Source organism: Thunnus maccoyii, chromosome 3 (genome assembly GCF_910596095.1).
Source record: "Thunnus maccoyii chromosome 3, fThuMac1.1, whole genome shotgun sequence".
NCBI classification, from domain to species: Eukaryota; Metazoa; Chordata; class Actinopteri; order Scombriformes; family Scombridae; genus Thunnus; species Thunnus maccoyii.
The window spans coordinates 29371373-29394550 of NC_056535.1; the positions used below are offsets into that span (position 1 = coordinate 29371373).

Here is a 23178-nt window from a genome sequence, read left to right on the forward strand (position 1 = left end):
GGGGAAAAAGCTAGCCTCACTGACTTTTTGGCCTCCACCCACACTTCCCTCACTTGCATTGTAAAATGAGGAAGAGGAAGAACATGAGGGAGATATTAATAAGTAAGTGTGGTTTTACATGACACAGGTTACCCCGAATCACATTTGACAAATTTATGTACTAGCCCTCAAGTACAGGAAGAGAGGTCAAAATTATAGTACATCTTACAAAAAGAGAAAAAAGGGTTTAAAGGATTTAAACATAACTCTTAAAAAAATTGACACAAACTGAAATGGAGGATTTCTTGGGGAGCAACAGAAATAAGTAGTTCCAGCACATAACTCCCCCTAAAACTACAAACTGTGGTTTTGTGTACATATTATTGTTTAATGTCTGCCAGTGCAGCAGTGTGGCTCACTGATGTGTTTATAGTTTTTGGGCAACAACTGATGTCTGAGAGGAATAAGATATATCAGGCTTTGGATACACACACAATACTTGTAATTAGAATGAGTTAATTGCATATGAAATTTGTTGACAATAAGAAAAATGTAGAAAATCACCAGAATTATCCTTTAAGATTAAACATGGTAATTACTGAGCTTTAGAGATGTTGGTAGGTGTATTTCTGAACTTCGGAAAGAGCCAGGCTTTCCTTCTGCTTCCGGTCTTTATACTGAACTAAGTTATCACACAATAGTCCGGTTTTACCATGATTTTATATTTCCCTTTTTATATATATATAATTCTACCGTATTCTTCACAGACAGCCTGGAGGCCTTTGTCAGTTTGTTCAGTTCATGACATCAGTTCAGTTCAATTATTTCTCCTCAGACATTAAAAGAAGATGTGTTATAAGAAGGTTTATGTCCAGTCTCTAGAAAACAGTAAATCTGAACGACACATCAACATGCTAATTGTTTATAAATTTCAGCTGAATTAAGAATTTACATGAAAAATAACTCAAACTGTGGCCTTAATGACACCAAGACATGCTGTTCTGCTGTATCACTTTTATTATGCTGTCATTTCCATGCATGAAAAAAAAGAAAAAAAAAAGAAAGAAAAGAGGGCAAACGGGACAAACATGATGATTGTGAGTCCTTTCATTGATTCATCTATTCCTGACTCTAAGTGTCAAGTTGCAAAACTTGAGGTAAACGCCTTGAAAAATGAGCCCAACAAGTCAAAAACTCAGTTCTCACGCTGCTCTGAAGGGCTCGTATGGAACGCAGATTGGACCAAAACGTCTAGTTCAACATCCGCATTAATACGTCAAATTTGTACGTCTTAAGACAACATGAAATACTGTTAACACATCCATTCTGAAATTCTTAAGGCGTTTGGACCATTAAGGCTTCCATGCTATTGGTTGACGTCAACATACCCACCACTTTTTGATGTAGGGGCTCTGTAGGCCTGTACATCTGCCTTTGGTGGGGTCTTGCTAGTGGGTACGTTTGGGTTACGCACCTATCACGTGTCTTGTATGCAACTGTGATTTAGTATTTTTGACAGTCCATTTGTGCGAGGTGGATAAATTTGTGTGGGTAATTTTGAACTCTGGTTGGACTCTGAGGATGCAGATGTTATTAATGTCGATGTAAATCAATATTATTTCTTAACCTTAATTCATACAAGGTAGGTTGAGTGTGGAATTGTTTCCTCTCTAGCAATGATTGTATGTAGGGTTTCCCCTCAGAAACTGAAGTGGTAGAACCCAATTTTAAACACCTTAAGATGTTCAAAATGGACGTGTTAATACAGTATTTTCTGTTGTTTTAAGACGTACAAACTTGACGAATTAATGAATGCTGAACTAGACATTTTGGTCCAATCCATGTTCCATAGGCTCGTTTGAGTTTTGTGATTGCTTCTGCCCGAGATGACATCAGTGGGGTTGGATCCTCCAGTTTTACACGCCCAGGAGCATCAGAGTACACCCATGAAATGGAGGCTGTGATGGACTGCAACGCTAGCGACCGCAATTTCGGGAAGAAAGTGTTCCTGTTGTTACTGTGATGGATGGAAAGCAACATCAGACTGCAGTGGATATAATTTGTATTTCTGGATCACATACAGCAGTACAAACCCATCATTTATCTCTGGTCTTTTCATTTCACTGCCGCCGACCGCTTTGTCAATGGCTGTCCAGGATTGTTGGTTTGGGTGGTACAAGAGAACAAGGCAGTTCTGACTTTTCTGGGCCATTGTGTCGATTTAGGACCCAAAACTGTAAATACATCACTAAATGTGAATACTTTATGGATAATTATCTAGCTAGGCTACACCTAGCTAGTTATTTTCCAGTGATCAACTGTGGTGGTGGGGGAGGTATGATTCTCATACTATCAATATGTTAATGAAAAAGTGTAGAAGTAACATTAATGAGTGTTTAAGTTTTATAATTAGAATAGAAAAGGATTTTTTGGGGGTTTCTTCAGTCCTCTTTGACAGTAAACTGAAGATCTTTGTGGAGTGGACTGTTGGTTGGGACAAAACAAGACATTTAAAGATGTCACATTGGGTTTTGGGAAATAGTTTTTCACATTTTTCACCATTTTTGACATCTTATGGACCGAACAATTAATGGATAGTTGAGAAAATAAATAATTGACAGATGAATTGATAATGAAAATAATTATTATTTACAGCCCTAAATGTCTCTGCTTGATGAGTGCCACTACTGCTCTGCTAACATGCTGCTTTCACTTTGCAGCCTGTCTACATTGTGTTAGGAACATATTGTAAATGCAAAGGCCTTAACTGGAATTAAGGTTCTACAAAGATGCATGTAAACCAAAAATCTCAACAACCTGAGCATCAAGCAGGCGTAGCTGATTGGATAATCCAATTTATGTCAGGAGGTGCATTTGAAACAGAAAAAAACCCTAAACCAACATCTCAGAACAGCCCCGTCTAAGTTCATTTACAAGAGCTTTATAAACAGCCCTGATTTTAGTAGTTTTAAACAGTTTTTTACACAAGCATTTGAAATAAACACTACTTACACTCAGTTTTCTTGAACCATTTTTAATCAAATGTTCACTCGGTGGATACAGTTATTTCATCACAGCAGACTCGCTAGATTTTTATTTCAATATTGATGATGAGGGTCATTTTGCAGCTGCGTTAAATGTAGAAGAGGAATTTTTATTTTAAAAGATGACACTGGGACAAAATCTGGAAACATTGGACGCATCTACTGTGTGGTAACTGAGAGTGACCTGATCATGGTTTTTCATACCAACTGTCTCTGCGACTCTGAATTTATTTTGCAAATTTGTTTTCACAAACACAAACACGCCTCTGGACTTGTCTTCAACCCCTCATGGGTAAAGTGCTGCGGAGAAACATTCGGATACAATTTAATGACCATTCAAGACATGAAGACCATTGCATTGAACTGGATTGCACTGAATAACAAAAACAAATGATTTCAGCTTAAAGCATTTAAAACAAACGCTCTGAGTGCTGAAACTTGGGATTGTAGTGATCAGAGTCATCAGGCTGCAGGATTCACCCGACCTCAGGATTCACCACAAAATCCGCTCCAACAGCCGCTCTGTCTGCCAGGCAGACTAATGCTTCAGCACACGGTGTGTCAGGTAATCACAGGTGAGCAGGCTTAAGGCAAAGAAATGAGGTCTTAAAGACACAGCTTTTTCAAGGTCTTATGTCCCTGCATGAAAGTATTTTTGATAACTCATCCTGCACTTGAGTACATAAATTTAACTAATCAAATGTGACTTGAGGTGACCAGCTGACACCTTCTATCATATAGTGAATAAGCGTATTCCCCAAATTGTCTCACTAATCTTTTGATACTAGTGCAATTTAGCGACTACTGACTCTTTAATGCCACTTAAAATTTAAAGGCTTGTTTTTTTCAGTCATACCACAATTGATTTGTTGAATGTCAAAAAAATTATCTGCAACAATTCTGATAATCAATTAGTTGTTTAAAGTCGCTTTTTAAGCACAAAATGCTAAACGCTCTCTGGTTCAAGCTTCTCCAATGTGAGTATTTGCTGCTTTTTCTATTTTACATCATTGTAAACTAAATATATTTGGGTTTTGGTTGGACAAAACAAGTAATCTGAAAACGCCGCCATGGGCTCTGAGAAACTGTGATGGACATTTTGTTGCTATTTTCTGACATTAACTAATTGATTAATTGTGAAATAATTAACAGATTAATAGATAATGACATTAATCATTAGTTTCAGCCCAACTCATTACAGGGACATGCCCAAACTCTGCTGCCAGTCACCCGTGATAACATCCTGCGTGCTAAAGCGTTAGCATCCTCATCAGACAGAGCTTCTGACACATACAATATTTTTACAAAAAAAAAAAAACATTCAGGTTTCCATAGGCACAAGGATCCATATGGCACAATAAACAAATATCAGCTCTGTGACGATGACAAACATCAAAATACAACAGAATTAAGACAGAAGCAAAACACTTAAAATGACGCAAATCAACACAATTAGGGTCTGAAATTAACCCTTAACGGCTGTCAGTTGAAGGTTAACTGAACTCTTCTTCTTCTTGTACTAATATTACTGCAGATTTCCTTCCCTCCAGGCCGCCAAGGTAATTTCTAGGAAAATAAACTTGCAGACGCTTGAAACCTCCTGCGGATCCATTTAGATCCAATAATCTGGTTTTGATGGTGAAGAATAAATGGTGAAGTAGAAGAATAGTTTTATAAAAGCCTGCTATTATCCTGTATTATCTCGGTGTAAAATTACACAGTGAAAGAAAGGCTGTGATGCTGAGACTGACAACAGGATGTTTGACTCGACCTTGACTGAGGATTTAAAATGTCAAAGTTTAAGTCAGCGGACACAGAACTGAGTCAGCTGCTGAAGTGCTGCATTCATTATTATCAGAAAATCAAATCCATATGACATAAAATCAGCAAATGGATGGATGTTATGAAAGTTATTATCTGAAGGTGGTTATTTTTTGCATTAAGAAAAGTTGCTGTTAAGAAAAAAAGACCGTTTTCAACACAGTCCCTGCAAGCAACTTTAAATAACCACAACTATGAAGTAAGACGGAAAACTAAAAGGCAGCTAAATGTTTCTGCAAGTCGATTTTGATAGTCATGATCCGAATCCAACGGCTGCCTGTAAGGAAAGAAATCTATCTAAGAACTGATGGATTTAAATAATAGCAATGATGTCAAGTATAAGTGATTTGAAATTAATTAGCTAAAACATGCAGAAATAGCAGAGCGGGTACTTCAGTATTTGTAGGAATGTAGAATAATTAAGTTTTTTTTCTCTGGTGCAAAGGTGATGATGTTATTTTATCTACTGATACTGTAGCTGGTGGAGAAAACTTTAATTTCGGATTAATTTCAGACCCAGAATACAATCAGAGCTGATCGGCTCGTTGCTGTGGATCCATGTTGCTCTGATCTGAGACAGTACAGACGTCTGAACACCATCTCTGCCTTTACAGGACTTCCACATCAAAAACACAAGTTCGACATTGCGTAGAGTTATTATTTCCAATGAAGAGAGCAGCTGCGTCAGTCATAGTGGCGCGCACATCACTGATCTTTGCTAATCTCTCATTTGATGGGAAGTTATAGTATGATGGCGATCCATTGTGCTTCTCTGAATTCCCATAGTTATATATAAATCTACTCTCAAATCCTAACGGGTAAAAACTCTCAAGCATTCCAGAAAGAAACTCAGAGAGGACGAGGATACCAGATTAGAAAGTTTACATCGTTACATCCCAGTGTAGCTTGTAGCATCGTAGTTAGCTGCTTTGTAGGATTATGTGCTGCTCTTTATTTTTGCGCTCTACCTCGCACAAACTATTCGCTCTTGCAGTTTTGATCTGAAACTGACGTTAAGTTGTTCAGAGTGAATCTATAATTGACCAATCAGGTCACCTCATGCTTACAGAGCTGAATAAAACTCAAGTTATTTCTTTATATTTTCACCACAGAGGAAGAGATCCATGTCATGGTTCTAACTAACTTCCTCTCACTGCCAGAATCTCTAACTGATGAGTTAATTGCACAAAATGCAGCAATGAGTCAAACTAATCTATCCCCGATTCACACCAAGCAAAACCAACAAGCAGGTGTGATCGCACCTCAACTGGTTAAGGTTTGTGTAGTTTCAGACAGATACGCTGCAACAAACATTCTTCTTATTAAGTTGTCATTTTTGTCTGTAATTTGAGTCCTATTTACTTCAAACAACTGAAAAAAATCTGCAAGTTCTGCAAGAATGTTTTAACTTGTTTCCAATGCAAATCAAAATATATCAAGTATTTTCTAAGTTCAAGTTAAACTTTCTTGCTCCTAACGCAGCAACCTCCCTTATTTTTCTTGTTTCAAGAGGCAGACACTCATTTCTAGAGATGAGAAGTTAATTTCTATGAAAATATTCTGCACACATATGAAAATATTCACTGCACTGGCAGATTTTTTTCACTTGTTTTAGGACTAATTTAAGTCATGTTTTCAGGACTTATTTACAGACAGAAATGACTTTATGAGATTTTTGCAGTGCAGCTCTGTTGATTTTCTGTAGTTCTTCTTTGTCACTGACGTCCTGCAGTGAAACAGTCCCAGTGGAGTCTGGAGGCTACATGTCAAGGGTCACAGAGATGATTTCAAACAGGGAGGCTGAAGGAGACTGGGGCAATTAATTCTGCTGCTACGGGATCTGGATCAGGACCAGTAACTGTTCCATGACAGCGTCAGAGCGCCCACATTAGAGGTTTGGATGCAGGAAATTCAACTTGGTCATCCAGCGAAATGAAGCGTCCAGTGGCTCCAAAATATCAAACCTTCAAAACGCCACTTTTACAAGCCTGAAGAGCAGAAATAAAGCCAGTTGGCTGCCTGCTGAAGCAGCGATTGGACCAGAACAGCTCACCAGACCCAGTTTAAGTTTATTATCTTTTATCTGGAGACTGGTGGCTGCTGTGTCTTAGTAACAAAGCAGTCAGAGAAGACAAACCTTCAGGTGGCTTAGATTGTCCAGAGTTTTTCAAAGGGCAAACTGAGGCGGCCGTTTTCCCCCGCCGATCCTCTACTTTCTCTTAACACAGCAACAGATTTTAAAATTTAAAAGCAGAAAAAAAAAACAGAAAAAGCCTTAAAACTAAAATGGTACTTTGATTTTTTTTTTTTTGTGTGTGTGTGTGATATTTTTTCACATCTCAGGGAGCAACGACGTGACCCGGTCCAGACCACAGCGCAGGTGGGTCGGTCATGTCGTCGTAGTGACGGTTTTCGGTGGCGATGGCGGGCGGGGTCAGATGATGGGTTTGCTGCGGTCGACAGTCTTGGCCTTCTTCAGTTTGCCCTTACTGAAGGTCTGGATGGAGCTCAGCAGGGCGGTGCGACCTCCCCCGGCTCCATCAGAGGAGGACAGAGGAGGAGGAGGAGGACAAGGGGGGACGTCCAGCGTAGGAGGGGGAGGAGGAGGAGGAGGAGGAGCAGTTTGGGCTCCTGGTTAAAAAGAGAGAAGAATGAAAGAAAGGAGTGTCAGAGAACAACACCGACGGTTTCCGGTAACATTCAGTTTCCTCAGAGGCTGGTTGCACAAAGATGTTAGACTGATCTGATTCATGCTAGTCTCAGGTTTTACTCTTAGACTAGTCTGATGAGAGTTAATGTTTGGTCACATTACACTCTAATGCCACTTTCACTTTAATTCAAACACTTGCAGAAAGCAGGAAAATGTGTCTGCAGCAGAGTTCAAGCTTGGTGAACTCTGACAATCCTCAACTACTTGTGGAGCTTCACATCACAGCAACTCTGTGGCTGTAAATTTAAAACGGAGGCGCAGCAGTCTTGCTCTCTGTTATAATGCTATACCCAATGATTGACTGGGGGGATCTTCCTGATGAACTAAAGAGCTAAAAAGATCAAAATAGATAGTTGAAAATATAATTAAGTGTGATTCTGGAGGAGGATTTTCTCTCAACCTGTTGACCCAAAAGTTGTTATTAATGGCTTTTAACTGATCTATAAAGAATTAGTAATAAAGTCATTAGTTAAAACCTGTGAATCCTTTATAAAGGGAGACTTATTACAAAATGGAACCACTAACTGTGCGTCCTGTGGATTTTCCAGAGTAACAGGGATGCTGTTTCTGGAAAGAATATATCTTTGTGAAACCAGCACCTGCAGGTCAGTGTCCAGGCTGAACTCAATCCACCATCAAATTCACCCCAACATGGGACTTTAGGTCAGGTACTACAGACAGTTCAGGTACAACAGACACATTATGGCCAGTAGAAATATTGATGTTAAATAACCAGCCTTACTTAAAAATATGGAATCAAGAGGTCCAGTGCTTCCTCAAGTAAACACATTTAAATTGAGCTGCAACTAATGATTATTTTCAATTATTTTCTCGATTAATTGATTAATCACTTTGTCTATAAAATGTCAGAAAATAGTGAAAACATCAGTTCTTATTTCCCAAAGTCAAAGGTGACATCTTTAAATGTCTTATTTTGTCTGACCAACAGCCTAAAACCCAAAGATATTCAGTTCACGATCATGTGCAACAAAGAAAAGCTTTAAATCATCACATTTGAGAAGCTAAATGCAGCAAATTTGGGGTATTTTTGCTTAAAAAAATTACTTAAACTGTCAAAATAGTTGCTAATTAATTTTCTGTTGATCGACTTATTGTTGTAGCTCAACATTTAAATGAGCACGTTGTGATATAATCGTTTCCCAGTATGTATAACAGCACTAAATACTACATTACCCATGAGCCTCATTAGCTGTTGCTATGGAGAAGTTCTTGAATATTCAGATCAAACTGATCCAAATTCCAAACATGAATTGTTCCAACCAGTTTGATAAAGATCAACCTCTAACTTCCCCTCGCCATCTGCCCCACAGCAACAGAATCTGAAGCTCGCTGATTGGATGCTCGCTCACAGCTCTGTTGTCCTGTACCATCTGAGCTGCTGACCCTGCGTTTCCCTGACAAAAGTCCATTTGTACTTTTGCTGGTGATGAAAAGTGATTCTAGAGAGTGAACTGATGGTGAATTGAACCTAAAACCTGGTACATCTCTTTCAATTGTGCCATTTTGCATCCCAAACTGAATAAAATAAAAGGGATAAAAGACAGAAGCAAAATGTTTGAAAGTTCTAACATGTGGGCAAAGCAGAGGCCGAAAACTGCGACTGGAGTCCACGGACTCCACCCGCGGTCCGACTACACAGTAAATCATCTGCTACTGTAATGAAAGGACATCCGTCAGTCTGACAGATGGGAACCAAACCTGGACAAACTCGTCACTGCAGGAATCAATAAACATGTTTGAAGATATTTTTAGTGGAATAACTTGTTTTTTGGTGAACACATTAGAAAATTACCAACAAGGAAAACATAAGAAATTAGATTTGAATCATTTAACAATTGTAGAACCACTAATGCCTGCAGTGGTGACGGTTTATGTCCAGGATGGCTGTATAACAAACTGACTTTCATTACATTTAGCAGATACAGTGACCTTTAGTGTTTTTTCATTTAATATTCAGATGACTCCTCAGACACATCCACAGTCAGAGGGCCCAGCTGTGTCCATATTTTACAATTAAATGTGAAATTCATGCAAACATCTGTGATCACATGTTGGCACAATATCTGGTTGGACTGATGGTCTGCTCCTGTATTTATAAAGCATCTCAGAATTCCTTCTTGAAATTGTGCTGAAAGTTAAAGGTGCACTATGTAACATTTGGCCAGAATTTTAGTTTAAGAAATTCAAAAATTAACTAAAATTATCAACAGAGTGTGAAGAAATCACTTTTAACATTATGTCAAAGATGTCTATGTATTGTGCTGCAGAGATATCTACTGAAGTTAGCTTGCTAACCAGCTAGCCCCTGCCCTCCCTGTCTTGTAATACCACTTTGTACCACAGGGGCGATAGTGAGTCACTGTAGCGTCCAGTCTGCCCTGTGAGTGAATAGAGCGTTTGGTGGGAAGGGGACGGGCTTTCTCAAGATATGATGCCCCCTATTTGTTTGATGCAGGTGGCAAAATCTTACACAGTGCACCTTTAAACTAGGACTACAAACACTTTCAGCAGAAGCGACGCCTGTGAGATAGAGAGTAATGCTGCTGTTGTACAAAACTCTAAAACACAAAGTATGATGATGTGCTCTAGTTTTTTAACACTTGTGGTTTGTAGTGCTGAACGGTGGTGAATTTCAAAATGCGGCTAAACAACAGTCTTCATGTGTGTTGGCAAATACTTTAGGTAGCTATTTACCAAGGTTATAGCGTATGCAAAATTATAATGCTGAAGTAAATAAACTGATTTACAAGTAATCCATTTGCATAACACTGTAGGCTGTAAGAACAGCTGCGTGACAGCTGTCCTTATCAGTCCTACTCTATCTCATTGTTTCACAATGTCTGTAACATTGGCACATCTTGTGTATATTATGCAATATTTCAGACACACTGATGATGTTGCACAACCTTCAAAATCTTTTCTTCCACTGTCCAATTCCTATTTCAGCTAAACGCCTTGTTAGCGTACAGTATCAGTGTCCTTACAGATGGGAAAACTTTGGTATTTCTGTAAATATCACCCAGTCTTGTGAAATACACTATAACAATGAACATATCTGTCAAATAATATCCCTGCTATTACGTTACATAAAATGCGCAAGTCAAACAAGTATAAAGTAAATAAAAAACTCACAAGTGCAAGACTGCAGCTTGTTCTTCCACACAGTAAAGTCATACTGTTGAAATTATTGGCTGTGACAGACCCAAATTATTACGGTTTCAAAGCTGCATTTTCCATGTTGTCAAAGCAAGGTTTTAGGGATCTTTGTTTCAGTGGATGTCTGTGCATGTTCTCTTTTTGCAGCCCACATTAGGTCAGTCACAAAAATTATTCAGTTTTTATTGAAACTGTATCTTTAAATAAGGGCATTATGATCAACGAACATCTCTCCCCCAACAGAATATCTCTGCCTCAACGTCATCTCCTGGCGTCTCCTCAGTTAGGACACCTCGTGAACTCAGCACAGACAGAAGTCATTTCATTGGTTAAGAAAGGTCATGAAATGAGAATTTCTGTCCAGTTCAAACAGATTTTTTACTCTGAGATGCTTGATAAATATAGACCCAGATCTCCAACAGTGATGTAAATTATATGCAATTTGTGGTTGAAACCAAAAGGAGCGCAAAACGGTTTCGGCTGGTTCTTCTAAGATCTTTGTGGACAAAGAATGATCTGAATATTAGATTAAACAAAACAAATGAAGATCCTTCAAAATAATTTATTGAAGAGTTTGGTCAACTGTAGAACAGCCCTATATGGCTGGAGGGGGTGGGGGGGGCTACGTGGGACCTACGAGTTCATGAGAAATTCTCTTTTCACAGCTAATAGTTGACCAAAAAAAAAAAAAACCCCAAAAAGTTCATAGACCTGACACCTCTTCACTGTGAAACCCCGTCCCAAACAGATACACAAGCAGACAAAACAAACAGAGACAGAAACAAACAGACAAACATGCCGACTGATCAAGCAGACAGACAGACAGACAGACAGACAGACAGACCCGACAGATCACAATCTCCAATGAGAACAGCAGGTCTGAATCAGGGAGGAGTTGGACCGTCTGTGAGTTTTGGAAATCATTGCAGATTGTGAGGTTTTTATAAAGATGTGCGTACGTCTCGTTCCAGGCAAACAGCGACTCGTTGATTCAGAGAAAGAAGAAGAAGAAGAAGAAGAGGAAAAGCTTCTTCACTTCAGATCTCATCAGGCCTCTTAAAGCAGGATCAGCCAATAAGAGCCAGGAGAATGTGGTCACATGACCTCCTCCCACTGACAGATTCCTACACTCAGTCGTCTTACTTTCAAAAAGAAATTCATGTGACTAACCATCCTGCAGATGCTTTGTTCAAGATGATGCAGTGCTGTTGATGTTGGAATTATTTCTTAATTGGGCACAATGAGGTTCAGATGATTGGAAGAGGAAATAGATTTTTCAGTGAATTATATTAGTTCTCAAAGAACAGACACTGTTAGAGATAATTAGTTTTAGTTAATGGAGAAATGTGTTGATGTCAATTACAGATTTATTTAGAACTCAGCTGGGGCTATCCACCGATGTTGAGTAATTTGAAGAGAGTTTGGTTCATTTACAAAAAAAAAAGTGTTAAATCTCATTGGAACTGAAAAACAGAGACTGAAGAGATGGTTTAAAAACTGTGTTGTGTAAGTTGCATTTATTGAATATTTGTTGTAATTGACTTTTTTCAAAAAATAAAGAGTGATTTATTGGAGTCGCGTTGTAGGTCTTTAAATTTAACTTTAAATGTAACTGAGTTCCCAGAGCATTTTGATAGTTATTAACTGTCTATTAACAGAGTCCAGCTGAATCAGAAGCTTCTCAGACTTAGAACATCAAACAGAGAGGTCCAACACATGTTCATTAATTTACAGCCTTCAAATCAAACGTTTGACATTTTAGGAGAAAGGCTTACTCCCCTTCTTGGTAGAGACTTAAATAAGGAGATCGATATCAATATCATGTCTGTACAGTAAATATAAGGCTGCAGTCAGTTAGTTTAGCTAAGAGCAAAGACTAGAAACAGGAGGAAACAGCAGACCTGGTTCTGTCCAACAAAATCAGCTGACCAGCACCTCTAAAGTTCAATAATTTAATTGTTATTAATGTATTTCTTTAATACTAAAGAAACTAATTTTAATACAATTAAAAGTGACTAGTATTTCTTTGCTCTGAGCAGTGGCCAAGCAACCAGCCGGACCACTGATATATGTTTGAGAATTTACAGTATTAGTTTGTTTGTACCTGAATAACTCTCCTTTTTGTTATGAAGGGCAATAACATCTCAATTCAAGTATCATATTTTGTGATGAATGTTTTGTGCGCATATTACTGACAGAAACACCTTCTTACACTACACTATACGTTACTTTCAACACCTTTTTGTGTCTGCGAATCAAAAAATTACACACCTCAAGAACCCTGGTTTGTAAACTGGTCCAGGTTTCAGCTTTCAGTTGACGGACGGGCATATTAGTACACAGAAAGCTCTCATTTTAACCTGTGCTGCTTTCTGCACTGGCTCCATATTGGCACCTGCTTCAGCCGCATCTATCTTTAAATTTAAATTTTTTTAAAAAGTCTGTTTTTTTCATTCCTTTAGTTTATGAGCAAGAGGCAGATCTTTGTGAGCAGGAGTTTGCCGGGAGGCTAGGGTGTACGACAACTTTAAAAACCACCAGAGAGCTTCATCATCATCATCATCGACATTATAAATCTCTTTACTTTACCCAACGACACGGTCAGAATGGAGCATGCTCTATGGTGGAGACAGCACAGGAAGAAGAGAAAGAGGGAGATGACGGTTATCTATTCAGTGAACCAATCAGCATTTACACAGTATCACCAGGACGGAGAGGAGAGGAGAGGAGAGGAGAGGAGAGGAGGAGGAGAAGAGGAGGAGAGGAGAGGAGAGGAGAGGAGACAAGACGAGAGGAGACAAGAGAAGAAAGGAGGAGACAAGAGGAGAGGGGAGGAGAAGAGGAGGAGAAGAGGAGACATGAGTGGGAAAGGAGAGAGGAGGAGAGGAGAGGAGAGGAGAGGAGGAGGAGAAGAGAGGAGGAGAGGAGAGGAGACGAGACGAGAGGAGACGAGAGAAGAAGGGAGGAGACAAGAGGAGAGGGGAGGAGAAGAGGAGGAGAAGAGGAGACAAGAGTAAGAAAGGAGAGGAGAGGAGAGGAGAGGAAAGGAGAGGAGAGGAGAAGAGGAGGAGAAGAGGAGTCAAGAGTAGGAGAGGAGAGAGAAGGAGAGGAGACGAGAGGAGAGAAAAATCAGGGTAGGACACTGATGCTGGATAAATATCAGCATGTTATAAAAACTTAAAAGGATTAGTCTGGTGATATTCTATATTCAAATGCGCCATGTCTTCCTGTTTGAGTAACATTTGCTAAAAACTACAGATCCCAGCTGTGTTTAAAAACGGGCTTATGGTTGAGAGCTTAGGAAGAGAAGTCAGAAAATATTGAGAGATCAACTAAAACATGGTCGGTTTTGGTCGTTTTGGTTTGCTGTCTATAAGAAAAATATAGAAAATCATCAGACTAGTACTTTAAAATATTAAATAAAACATCTGTGTCCGACCCTGTGTCCAACTAGCTAGAGACAGACACAAAGTGAATAAGACACACTGCTAAAGCAGAGACAGATACCTGTCTGAAAACCAGGTTATCATATGACGAGAGAAGAGAGACAGACAGACAGACAGAGCAGTCAAATCAAATGTCTTCATAGTCACACATGCAGATTTCAGATGAAAATTGAGGGCAGAAATTCAGGATTAATGATAAAGATGCTTGTAGTGGTATCAGCAGTGTGTTGAGACTCGACACAGCCCCGGCAGGTCCTCATCACAGGGGGGGCGCTACACTGTCTGTACGATACTTTTCCAAAACAGAGACAGACAGATGGGATGACAAAACGACAAAAAGATAGACAAACAAATGGGAAGACAGACAAAAATATAGACAGACGGACAAAAAGAAAGACTGACATACCTGTGGTGGATGGGGGGGTGGGGGAGGAGGGGCATGTGGGAGGGGAACTGGCTCCAGAACCTGAAGACAGATGAAAACACACACACAAAAAATAAATCATCAATAACTGGCCTGATGGAGGGGAAAAAAATCGAACTCAAAGCTAAACAATAAACTGATTCTGAAGCTAACCGCCTGACTAATAACAAGCTACCTAACTAAGACTGTACCTAGTTCTCAACTGGTCACCTAAATATGTAACTAGCTAACTTGCCAAGAAAGTATTTCAGTACTATTTTTTCACACAACCTCACTGGTTAATTAGCTAACTAATTAGCTAACCTCTCAGGGTTTTTGTTAGAGTGGTTTTGCTATGTTGTACATGCTAGCAAACTAACCAAATAAAGAAACAAACACACCAATAAAAACTGTTTATCTATCCAAAACAATACCTAGCAGGCCAACTAGTCAATTATTAGCTTTAGCTGTAGCACTTATGGTTATTGTAAAACCTTTCGCTCTTTTGTGAGGACAAAAGACTTTACAATAACAGTTACTTACCAGAGTTATTGTTATTTCTAACAGAGACATCTTCTTCATTTTCATAAGCAGACTGTCTGGACTTCTGCAAAGACAAACACGACATTGTTTCGACATCCCTGTAACGTTACTTCACCACAGAAAACATGCATTATTTTGCCTCTCGTTTGTTTTCTAAAGAACTAGTACACTGCTAAAACTGTGCTAGTTCTTATATACTTGCAGAGTTTAAGTCTGGCCCCCCTTTCTACACACAACCTTTCTGTAACCCCAAGAAGACAAAGCATTTAATTTCAGTATCTAAAACAGCTGAAACATGTTCTTGTGGAAGTTTAAATGGGTATCAAATTTAAGTGCCTTGTCATTTTAAGAAAGACAAAACACTGACAGCACATTCCATGAGTCTTAGTCACAGAGGTACTGTTTAATTATAGCTGAAGTTATTGTTGTTACAGTCTTTGTATTGTGGTGTGTGGGAGACTTGCTTGTCTACCTTCCTCGCCAAAATCTTCCTCCTCTTCTTCTCCTCCTCTGAGCCGTGGTGAGACTGAGCTCTGGTCAGCCTCCTGTGCTGATGGAGCTTCAATCAAACATTAATACACAACATTATCCTCTGTACAATAGCAGACTTTACATTTAAAAGCTGTATTATGCAACATTTTCATAAAACATATCTCAATGTAACATGTGCATCTTCCTAAAGTGGACCTTGGACTGATCAAGCTGATTTACATCTAAAAACAACCAGGTGTTTGCAAGTGCTAGCCTCAATGCTAAAGAGCAGAAACATGATGCTTTAACCCCAAAGAGTCAGCATATAAGCACACTGCTTTATTGAATTAATACATGAAATCAACATTAACCTGCAACTAACTATTTTCATTATCGATTAATCTGCCCATCTTGTTTTGTCTGAGCAACAGTCCAAAACCCAGAGATATGGAAGGTACTATAATGTAGGCCAAGAAAAAAAAGCAGTCAAGTCACCCATTTAAGAAGCTCAAACTGTCTGAAAAATGACATAAACAGCCTATCGATTATCAAAATAGTTGCAGATCAACTAATATATTAATCAACTTGTTGTTTCAGCTCTAGCAGAATATGAGAACACATTCTCTGATTCAATAAATGTCTTCAGTGTGCAGGAATCTGCTTTTCTACAAGATACTGACCTCGTTTCAGATGCACCATATTGCCATATGTGCTGATATTGTAATTAAGTGGTGAATATTGCCAAACAAATAATCCAATTACTGCAAAACCATACACACAATTAATCTGGGGATTTTGGGGGTCCTGGGAGTCAGACTGACTTATTCAGTTTGTTTGTAGTTTTGTTTGCAGAATAGAAGCAGCAGTGAAAGAGGAAGGATGTTTGGCTGCAATGACAGAGACGGAGGTAAATGACCTGCCTGCTTTTTGCCACACCTGGTGAAATCTGGTCTGACTGCACCTGTTAAGAGGCAGCCACCATAGAATGACTACCATTGCTTGTTGGGCTCATACACCTGCCAAACAAGCATTTGTGTCTTTGTATTTTTAGAGAGAAGGTTTCACGGCTGTCAGACGTTTCCATGAGTCATTACAGGAAGTTCATCTTAAAATGACTCTACAATGATGACAGAACTGATTTGTTGTGGTTGCAGCAAGAAAAGAGCCAAACTGCCTCTGTGCAGCAAGTATTATTATATTCACTTTAACTAGAAGGTCACTGATTTTAAATGAAGAGATTTGGGGAAAAACTGTTGATGTGCCCTTGAACAAGGAACCATAATGCCTCGAGTGGAGCTGTTCAGTGGTATAAAACAGTAAAATATGTTAAATGAGGTTAGTGACCCACCACTCTCTGCTCCTCCTGAAGCCTCTTCTCCAGACTCTCCTTGGCCGTCTTCAGCGCCTCCTTTAGCCTGCTGGGAACCTGGATGGGGATTCACATATGATGTCATTTTTCTTAATCTTTGTTGTTTTTTTGTTTTTTATCACAACCCTGTGCATGCATGCACAAACTGTCAGAAGTAATACCAAACAGAGTGTCTCACCTTGATCTGGAGTTTTTCTGAGTGTTGTAGCTGAACGTCACTGAACAGCCTGCAAAACATAAACTGTGACTCACCAGCAACGACAATAATGATGCTCTGGTTCCTGCATATTTCCTTTTTTGAAATTCCAGACCTTGCTTTATTTTAAAGAGAATTTTATATACAAGAACCTCGCAACTGTCTTTTTTTGGTGCATGCACCAAATGCAAATGATATTAACATTTTTCGCTGACTTTAAGTTCTAAAGAGAAACCCAGAACATTTTATATGTGCTAAACACACTATCAATATATCAATTACTACTGGTCCCAGTCTGTAGAGTTCATTGCAACATAGGCTGAGGACAAAATTTAGAAAGTATAATATGAGCTTTAGTGTGGATGGAAGGACACAATGAAGAGAAAAGACATATTCAGATTTAGACATCTTAGTGTGTATTACACACACAACAATGTGTCACTGTGTCACTGCTCTATGTTAGTGTCATTCTTGTATCTGTTACTTAAAACATTAACTCACGGTGTCTGAATGAGCTGCGACACTGTTGGCATCCCGCTCTTACAGGCCTCTGTGGACAGAATGGACTGCAGCACTGACACTGAACACACACAAACACACAAAAAATCAACAGATCACATAGGGACACTTTTGGACATTTCAGTAATGTATACATATGAAGAGTGTGAATGTGTTTGTGTGTATACGGACCCACAGCGGTGTAGGGGACAGTGGGGTATTGATCGACGGGGACGCTGTCTGGTGGTCGGCCGTACGTCATCTCGTACAGTAAGTGTCCGAAGCAGAAGACGTCGATGCTCTCTGTTGTCTGTAGACACACACACACACAATATTCATCTCATAAACCTTCAAAGTATGTTTTAGATATTTATGGATCACTTTTTCTGATGTCTTTCAAAGCAACACGGGCTAATTTATCCAAGATTAAAAAAACTCTAAGAGGTTATTTTAGCCTCTCTCAGCTGTTTTGACATCATTTTATTAACACGCTCATTGCTCCTCAATCTAAAAAAATACAAGAAGAACATAAGTAACACAGATAACATACTCGTGAATCTTTTTTATGTGTAATTTTGATATTTTGAAATTATTTTATGTGTTTAAAACACGGTTTTCTAACAAAAAAACCAACCACATATCATCCAGTCTAACCCAGGCTGAGCTGACCCGGGTCGGCGTTTACGTACGTTGATCTTTCTGAGCTGGGTGAAGGCCGGTCGCAGCGCTGATGGAACTCCCAGCATGCCGTTCTCCACATCCATTAGTCGACACACGCCGTCGTCCACGATGATATTGGATGCGTGTAGGTGACCGAAAAATAAACCACCATCATGGAGGAGTTTGAGGCCCTGAACACACACACGAACAACACATGTTTACTACTACTCTGAGTGTGTGTGTGTTTTGTTGTGTGACTGTGTGTGTGTGTGTGTGTGTGTGTGTGTGTGTGTGTGTGTGTGTATACCTCCAGTATCTGACGACCGTACAATTTGATGTGCGGCAGTTCAAGACCCTGACTCTTCTTTGGGTTACAGTACTTCTTCAGGTAACTCTCTCTGGGCTTCACCTGAGAGAACATGAAGGAGAGAAAGAGGCAGAGAGAGATTGTTGGTTCTGTCCTGAGGAGGATTAACAGCTGAGCTTTGTTTGCTCTCAGTTGTGTCATTTTAAAGCAGAGGAGTATTCCAGTTGGAATCTGCTTTGTTAGCAACATCAGGCTGCCCCAGTTTTTGTCTGAAAGACTTTAACTGTTTAATTCAGCGAGGAGCCTAAAGTCCAGTACGTTCATCCAAAAATATTGGGTCTTACAAAACAAATACAATCTCATGAGTCGTCTGTTTTGTTTACACACAAACTTCAAAACTGTCGTCCATCATAAATGTTTAGGAAAAGTTTCTATTTGTGTATTTTGTATCCAACAAAACACACAGAAAGAGGTGAAAACTGTATTTATGAATAAACTGTGTAAATGTTAGACTGACTCTGCAAAAATTAAAAATGAATCCGACTGTGAGTGAGGTTTCTATGCATATTGAGTATTCATGATGACTGATTTAAAACGCATATGTATATATATATAAGAATTAAGGCTTCCTGTGACCTAAAAGGACGTTGGTTAGTTTCATCTTCTCTGCTGTTCTGAATGTGACAAAACAACAGAAGGAAACAATGATAGAAAAAAAAGCTCCAAATCAGAGTTCAGTGCTAAAAGTTTGGTTTGTGCCTAAAGGCTCGATTTAGCCAAAATGCAAAAACATATTTTCTCACTTCCCTCTTTTGGTATCTGTCTGTACAGATAGTTTTAGTTGTATTTGTCCAGGTTTTGAGATATCGGTCCCCTTTACCTCGATATAATCCACAGACAACACTGAAGACAGTTATGATTGAAACTACTTTTTACTGAAGAAACTGTCTCTTTAAAAACTCTCTCCAGTTTGTTCTATGGATTATCCAGAGTAGCAGGGACACGGGTTACTGGAAGGAGATGTTCCTCTTGTTAAGTTTTAAAAATGTCACGTCTCAAAGCTATGAGACTACAGACAGTTGTAAATTGTATTGAGGTGGAGGCAGCGATGACAGAGACAGATCTCTCAACCTGGACAAATAAAACCAAAATCTATCTATCAGCCCCAGTAGCATACTGGTTGAGATGCATGCCATATAACTACAATGTCCGCGGTTCGATTCTGGCTGCAGACTTTTGTTGCATGTCACCCCCCCCTCATCACTCTATCCCTTCAATTCCTGTCATCTCCCCACTGTCCCTATAACAGAGGTATAAAATGCCCCTCTAAAAAATCTGTAAGGAGAGATACCACTTGAGGGAAGAGAGAGAATGTGCTATTTTAAGAGTCTGTTCCTGTCAAATCTGTATTTGTATACTGTTTATTTGTATAAATCTGGGTTTATAAGAGCCTGTAAACCCCAATTTTATTAGATCACGATGTCCTATTGTTGTCTGTTTGAACTGGAAAAAAAAGTACCGTCCAGTGGATTTTAGCTCCCAAAAAACTGTATTGGACTTCAGTCGAATAGAGTGCAGAACAACAGATTCCTTTATTGAATCTGTTGTCCTGTCACAGAGCTAAACATAAGATGGGATTTGCACACAAATACCTCTTTGTTTGTCTATTTGAACTGCACAACAAGCATGACAACGCGCTTCATCTTCTCCCTGTTCCTCTCACACAGAAGAACACATGAACACAGTGTACCTTACAGATGTGGTCTCTCAGAGAGCCTCTCTCACTGAACGGCCGGATGAGCAGAGCTGAAGACTCGCTGGTGCTGGAGAACACCAACGGACAGAGGTATGGACTCTGGAGAGGAGGAAGAAGAGGAGGAGGAGTGAGATGATGAAAGGAAAAAATGTAGGATTGTTCCTTTAAAGTTGTAATTTAGGTACAAGAAAAAGTCTATTTGGCAATACTATAGTTATACACACTACACTGCCAAAAGTATGTGTACAATTGGGAATTAATCTGCTACTGTAAGAGCCGTCACTCTTATGATTTCACTCTTTCCACCAGATTTTGTAACTTGGCTGCTGCAGGAATTTTTGCTCAGCATCAGTGAGATCCAACAGTAAAGTTGGGTGATAAAGCCTTCAGTGTTCCAGTTGCCTACATCGCTCCAGAGTTGGTGGGTGTTGCTTAATCCAATTAATGATGATCCTTTTATGGGCTATTAATAGCAGAACTCTTATTTTTATCCCACATGTCTGTAATAAATTTCCACAAAATCATGTTAAATTGCTCAAAGGGCAAGTCTAGATTGTGCTCAGGAACATTGTGATGTTGAAACAGGAAACTGTTGCCACACAAGTTTAGACTGTTGTCGAAAATAAATCACTATGTTGCAGTAAGATTACCCTTCATTGGAACAAAGGGGTCTGTAATGCATCACCAAAAGTATGTGGATACCCCCGTCTACATAGTTTTGGCCATTTAACTCTGTTATATGTTGTGTACGTACAGAGAGGCTGGTTAGCAGCTTCATGGCTGACTGCAGGTCTTTGTCTGACAGGAACTTATCAGGACCCAGGTCCACCTACACACAAACACACACACAGAGTCAGGAAGTGATTTAGATTTTTATTTGATCACTGAAAATTGTATTCATTAGTGAAAAACAATGAATGTCACATGTATTGCTTTCTGTACTGTACTCACCCAGCTCAGCAGATACCTCTCTTTGGGCTGCTCTTTGTTTTTGATTAAGAAATATCTCTTCCTGATCCTCCAGCCTGAAAAATAAACAGCATGTCACTTCAACTCTGCAGATAAAAAACTGAACATTATCTAAATATGCTGCATTATTTTCCTTAAAGGCCCATTTTAAAATGTACTGTTATTCTTATCTTATCTGTCAGGTTATTTCAGGTTTTATTTGTTTAAATCAGAGCAGAGAAAAAAAGCTTTTTTTTTGAGGGAGTAAATGAAAAAACAAATCAGATCATTCTGTTGGTTCAGTGATAATAAAGAGACGTCAACAGCTGGAGGAAACAGTAGCAGCAGGTTTCACAACAACACATCGTTTCCGTGCCTGATTTAAATGGAGCACTCAGGACAATGGTTGTCAATCTGTGTGTTTATATGCAATCTAATCAATCAATCTGAGTCAATACTCAGTTTCAGCTGTCACATGAACACATTCCCAGTTAAAGGCACAGTAACGGTCATCAGTCATTCAAATGACTCTTCTCCTGTATTCAGTTTGGTTTCTTTCAGTATTTTTGATTTACTCAAGTCACAGAGTGAACTGACTGGGAACTGTGTGTTTAAAAAGAGACTAATGCTGGCATAATATAAAGGTAAAGTATGTACTGTACATGTAATTAATATATGAATTAAACAAAGCCAAAGTTAGCATTCACATGTTCACATTAGTCCAGATTATATTCAGACTCTATTACCCATGTCTCTGAGAGGCTCCAGGACCTCCCACTTCGGGTCCGACCTGAAGAACATGGAGACCTGCTGCAGGGCGATCTCTGACAGACAGAGAGAGAGAGAGTATACTTTTATGAACTTACAAACCAAGTAAAGAATGCATTTTGTAAAGACAGAGAAAACACTGCTTTCAAACTATCAGTCTGTGTTGACTGGACATTCATGTTAATGCAAAGCCACCATTTACCAGACACTGTTGACCATCTGCCCTTCCCCCATCACAGGTTTAAATATGGAACGATATTCAGTTTTACATGATTACTGTGTAAAGCTTAACAGATTGATATCATAAACTCTGCTTGTTAGCCCCTTTGAGATAATCTGGCTTTGAGCTGATGTTGCTCCAGACCTGCTTTTTTTTCACAGTGATCTTTGTTCACTGGTAAATGTTGTCACACAGTCAAAAATAGCACCAACTGTGAATAACAGGGAGAGAAACTCAACCTCAAAAATACAAATCAGTTCAGAAGTAGAAAAGGTTGGCCCACAATCAAAGCAGAGCTTCATATTTTATTAAAGTATCATTGCTGAAGCGTTTTGTTCCACAAGCCTTCCTCCGGGCATGAAACAGCAAGACCTCGATTGTCTTGATACTGTAAGTGACCTGCTGTTAAACACTATTCAAGCTCTGAGCAAAGCTGGCAGCTGAAAACGCGTCAGCAGTGATACTTTAATAAAATATGAAGCTCTGCAGAATTTAACTGTGGTGTCATATAATTCAGGGTTATATCCATTACAAATAAAATTAGGTCTTTGTGTGGTTTCTGTGGTTGCCATGGTACCAGAGTGAGCTGCAGCAACGAAACCTGCACAAGTCGCGCACATAAACAAACATTATATCAACATACTAATTATGTTATATGGCATCTTTCTTTCCTTGAAGTTGACAGAAAGAAAAAAATGGGCAACATCTTTGTGTTCCTTTATAGCTGTTATGGATTTATGACAAATATTCATTGTTGACTAAAAAAAAATCTTTAAACATAATACTAAAGCAATGTTTTGATGGTACATATTCAAAAATAAACAGCTTTCATGGTCAAACTGGAAATACCCCCTCACGGTTG

General features: G+C 39.1%; 1 protein-coding gene across 1 annotated transcript in view; it reads right to left on the reverse strand.

The window, feature by feature from the left end:
• Nucleotides 1-2997: 2997 nt before the first annotated feature.
• The window catches only part of pxk (PX domain containing serine/threonine kinase), a 28217-nt gene continuing 8036 nt past the window's right edge, over nucleotides 2998-23178 (reverse strand). The window contains exons 5-18 of the mRNA XM_042405881.1: nucleotides 22075-22152; nucleotides 21332-21405; nucleotides 21135-21209; nucleotides 20375-20479; nucleotides 18625-18726; nucleotides 18347-18508; nucleotides 17850-17967; nucleotides 17661-17739; nucleotides 17142-17190; nucleotides 16943-17020; nucleotides 15596-15682; nucleotides 15124-15187; nucleotides 14584-14643; nucleotides 2998-7475 (exon numbers count right to left, since the gene is read on the reverse strand). Of these exons, the coding sequence (XP_042261815.1) occupies nucleotides 7279-7475; nucleotides 14584-14643; nucleotides 15124-15187; nucleotides 15596-15682; nucleotides 16943-17020; nucleotides 17142-17190; nucleotides 17661-17739; nucleotides 17850-17967; nucleotides 18347-18508; nucleotides 18625-18726; nucleotides 20375-20479; nucleotides 21135-21209; nucleotides 21332-21405; nucleotides 22075-22152 (1328 nt within the window). The 3' untranslated portion in view covers nucleotides 2998-7278. The remainder of the gene's footprint in view (nucleotides 7476-14583; nucleotides 14644-15123; nucleotides 15188-15595; nucleotides 15683-16942; nucleotides 17021-17141; nucleotides 17191-17660; nucleotides 17740-17849; nucleotides 17968-18346; nucleotides 18509-18624; nucleotides 18727-20374; nucleotides 20480-21134; nucleotides 21210-21331; nucleotides 21406-22074; nucleotides 22153-23178) is intronic.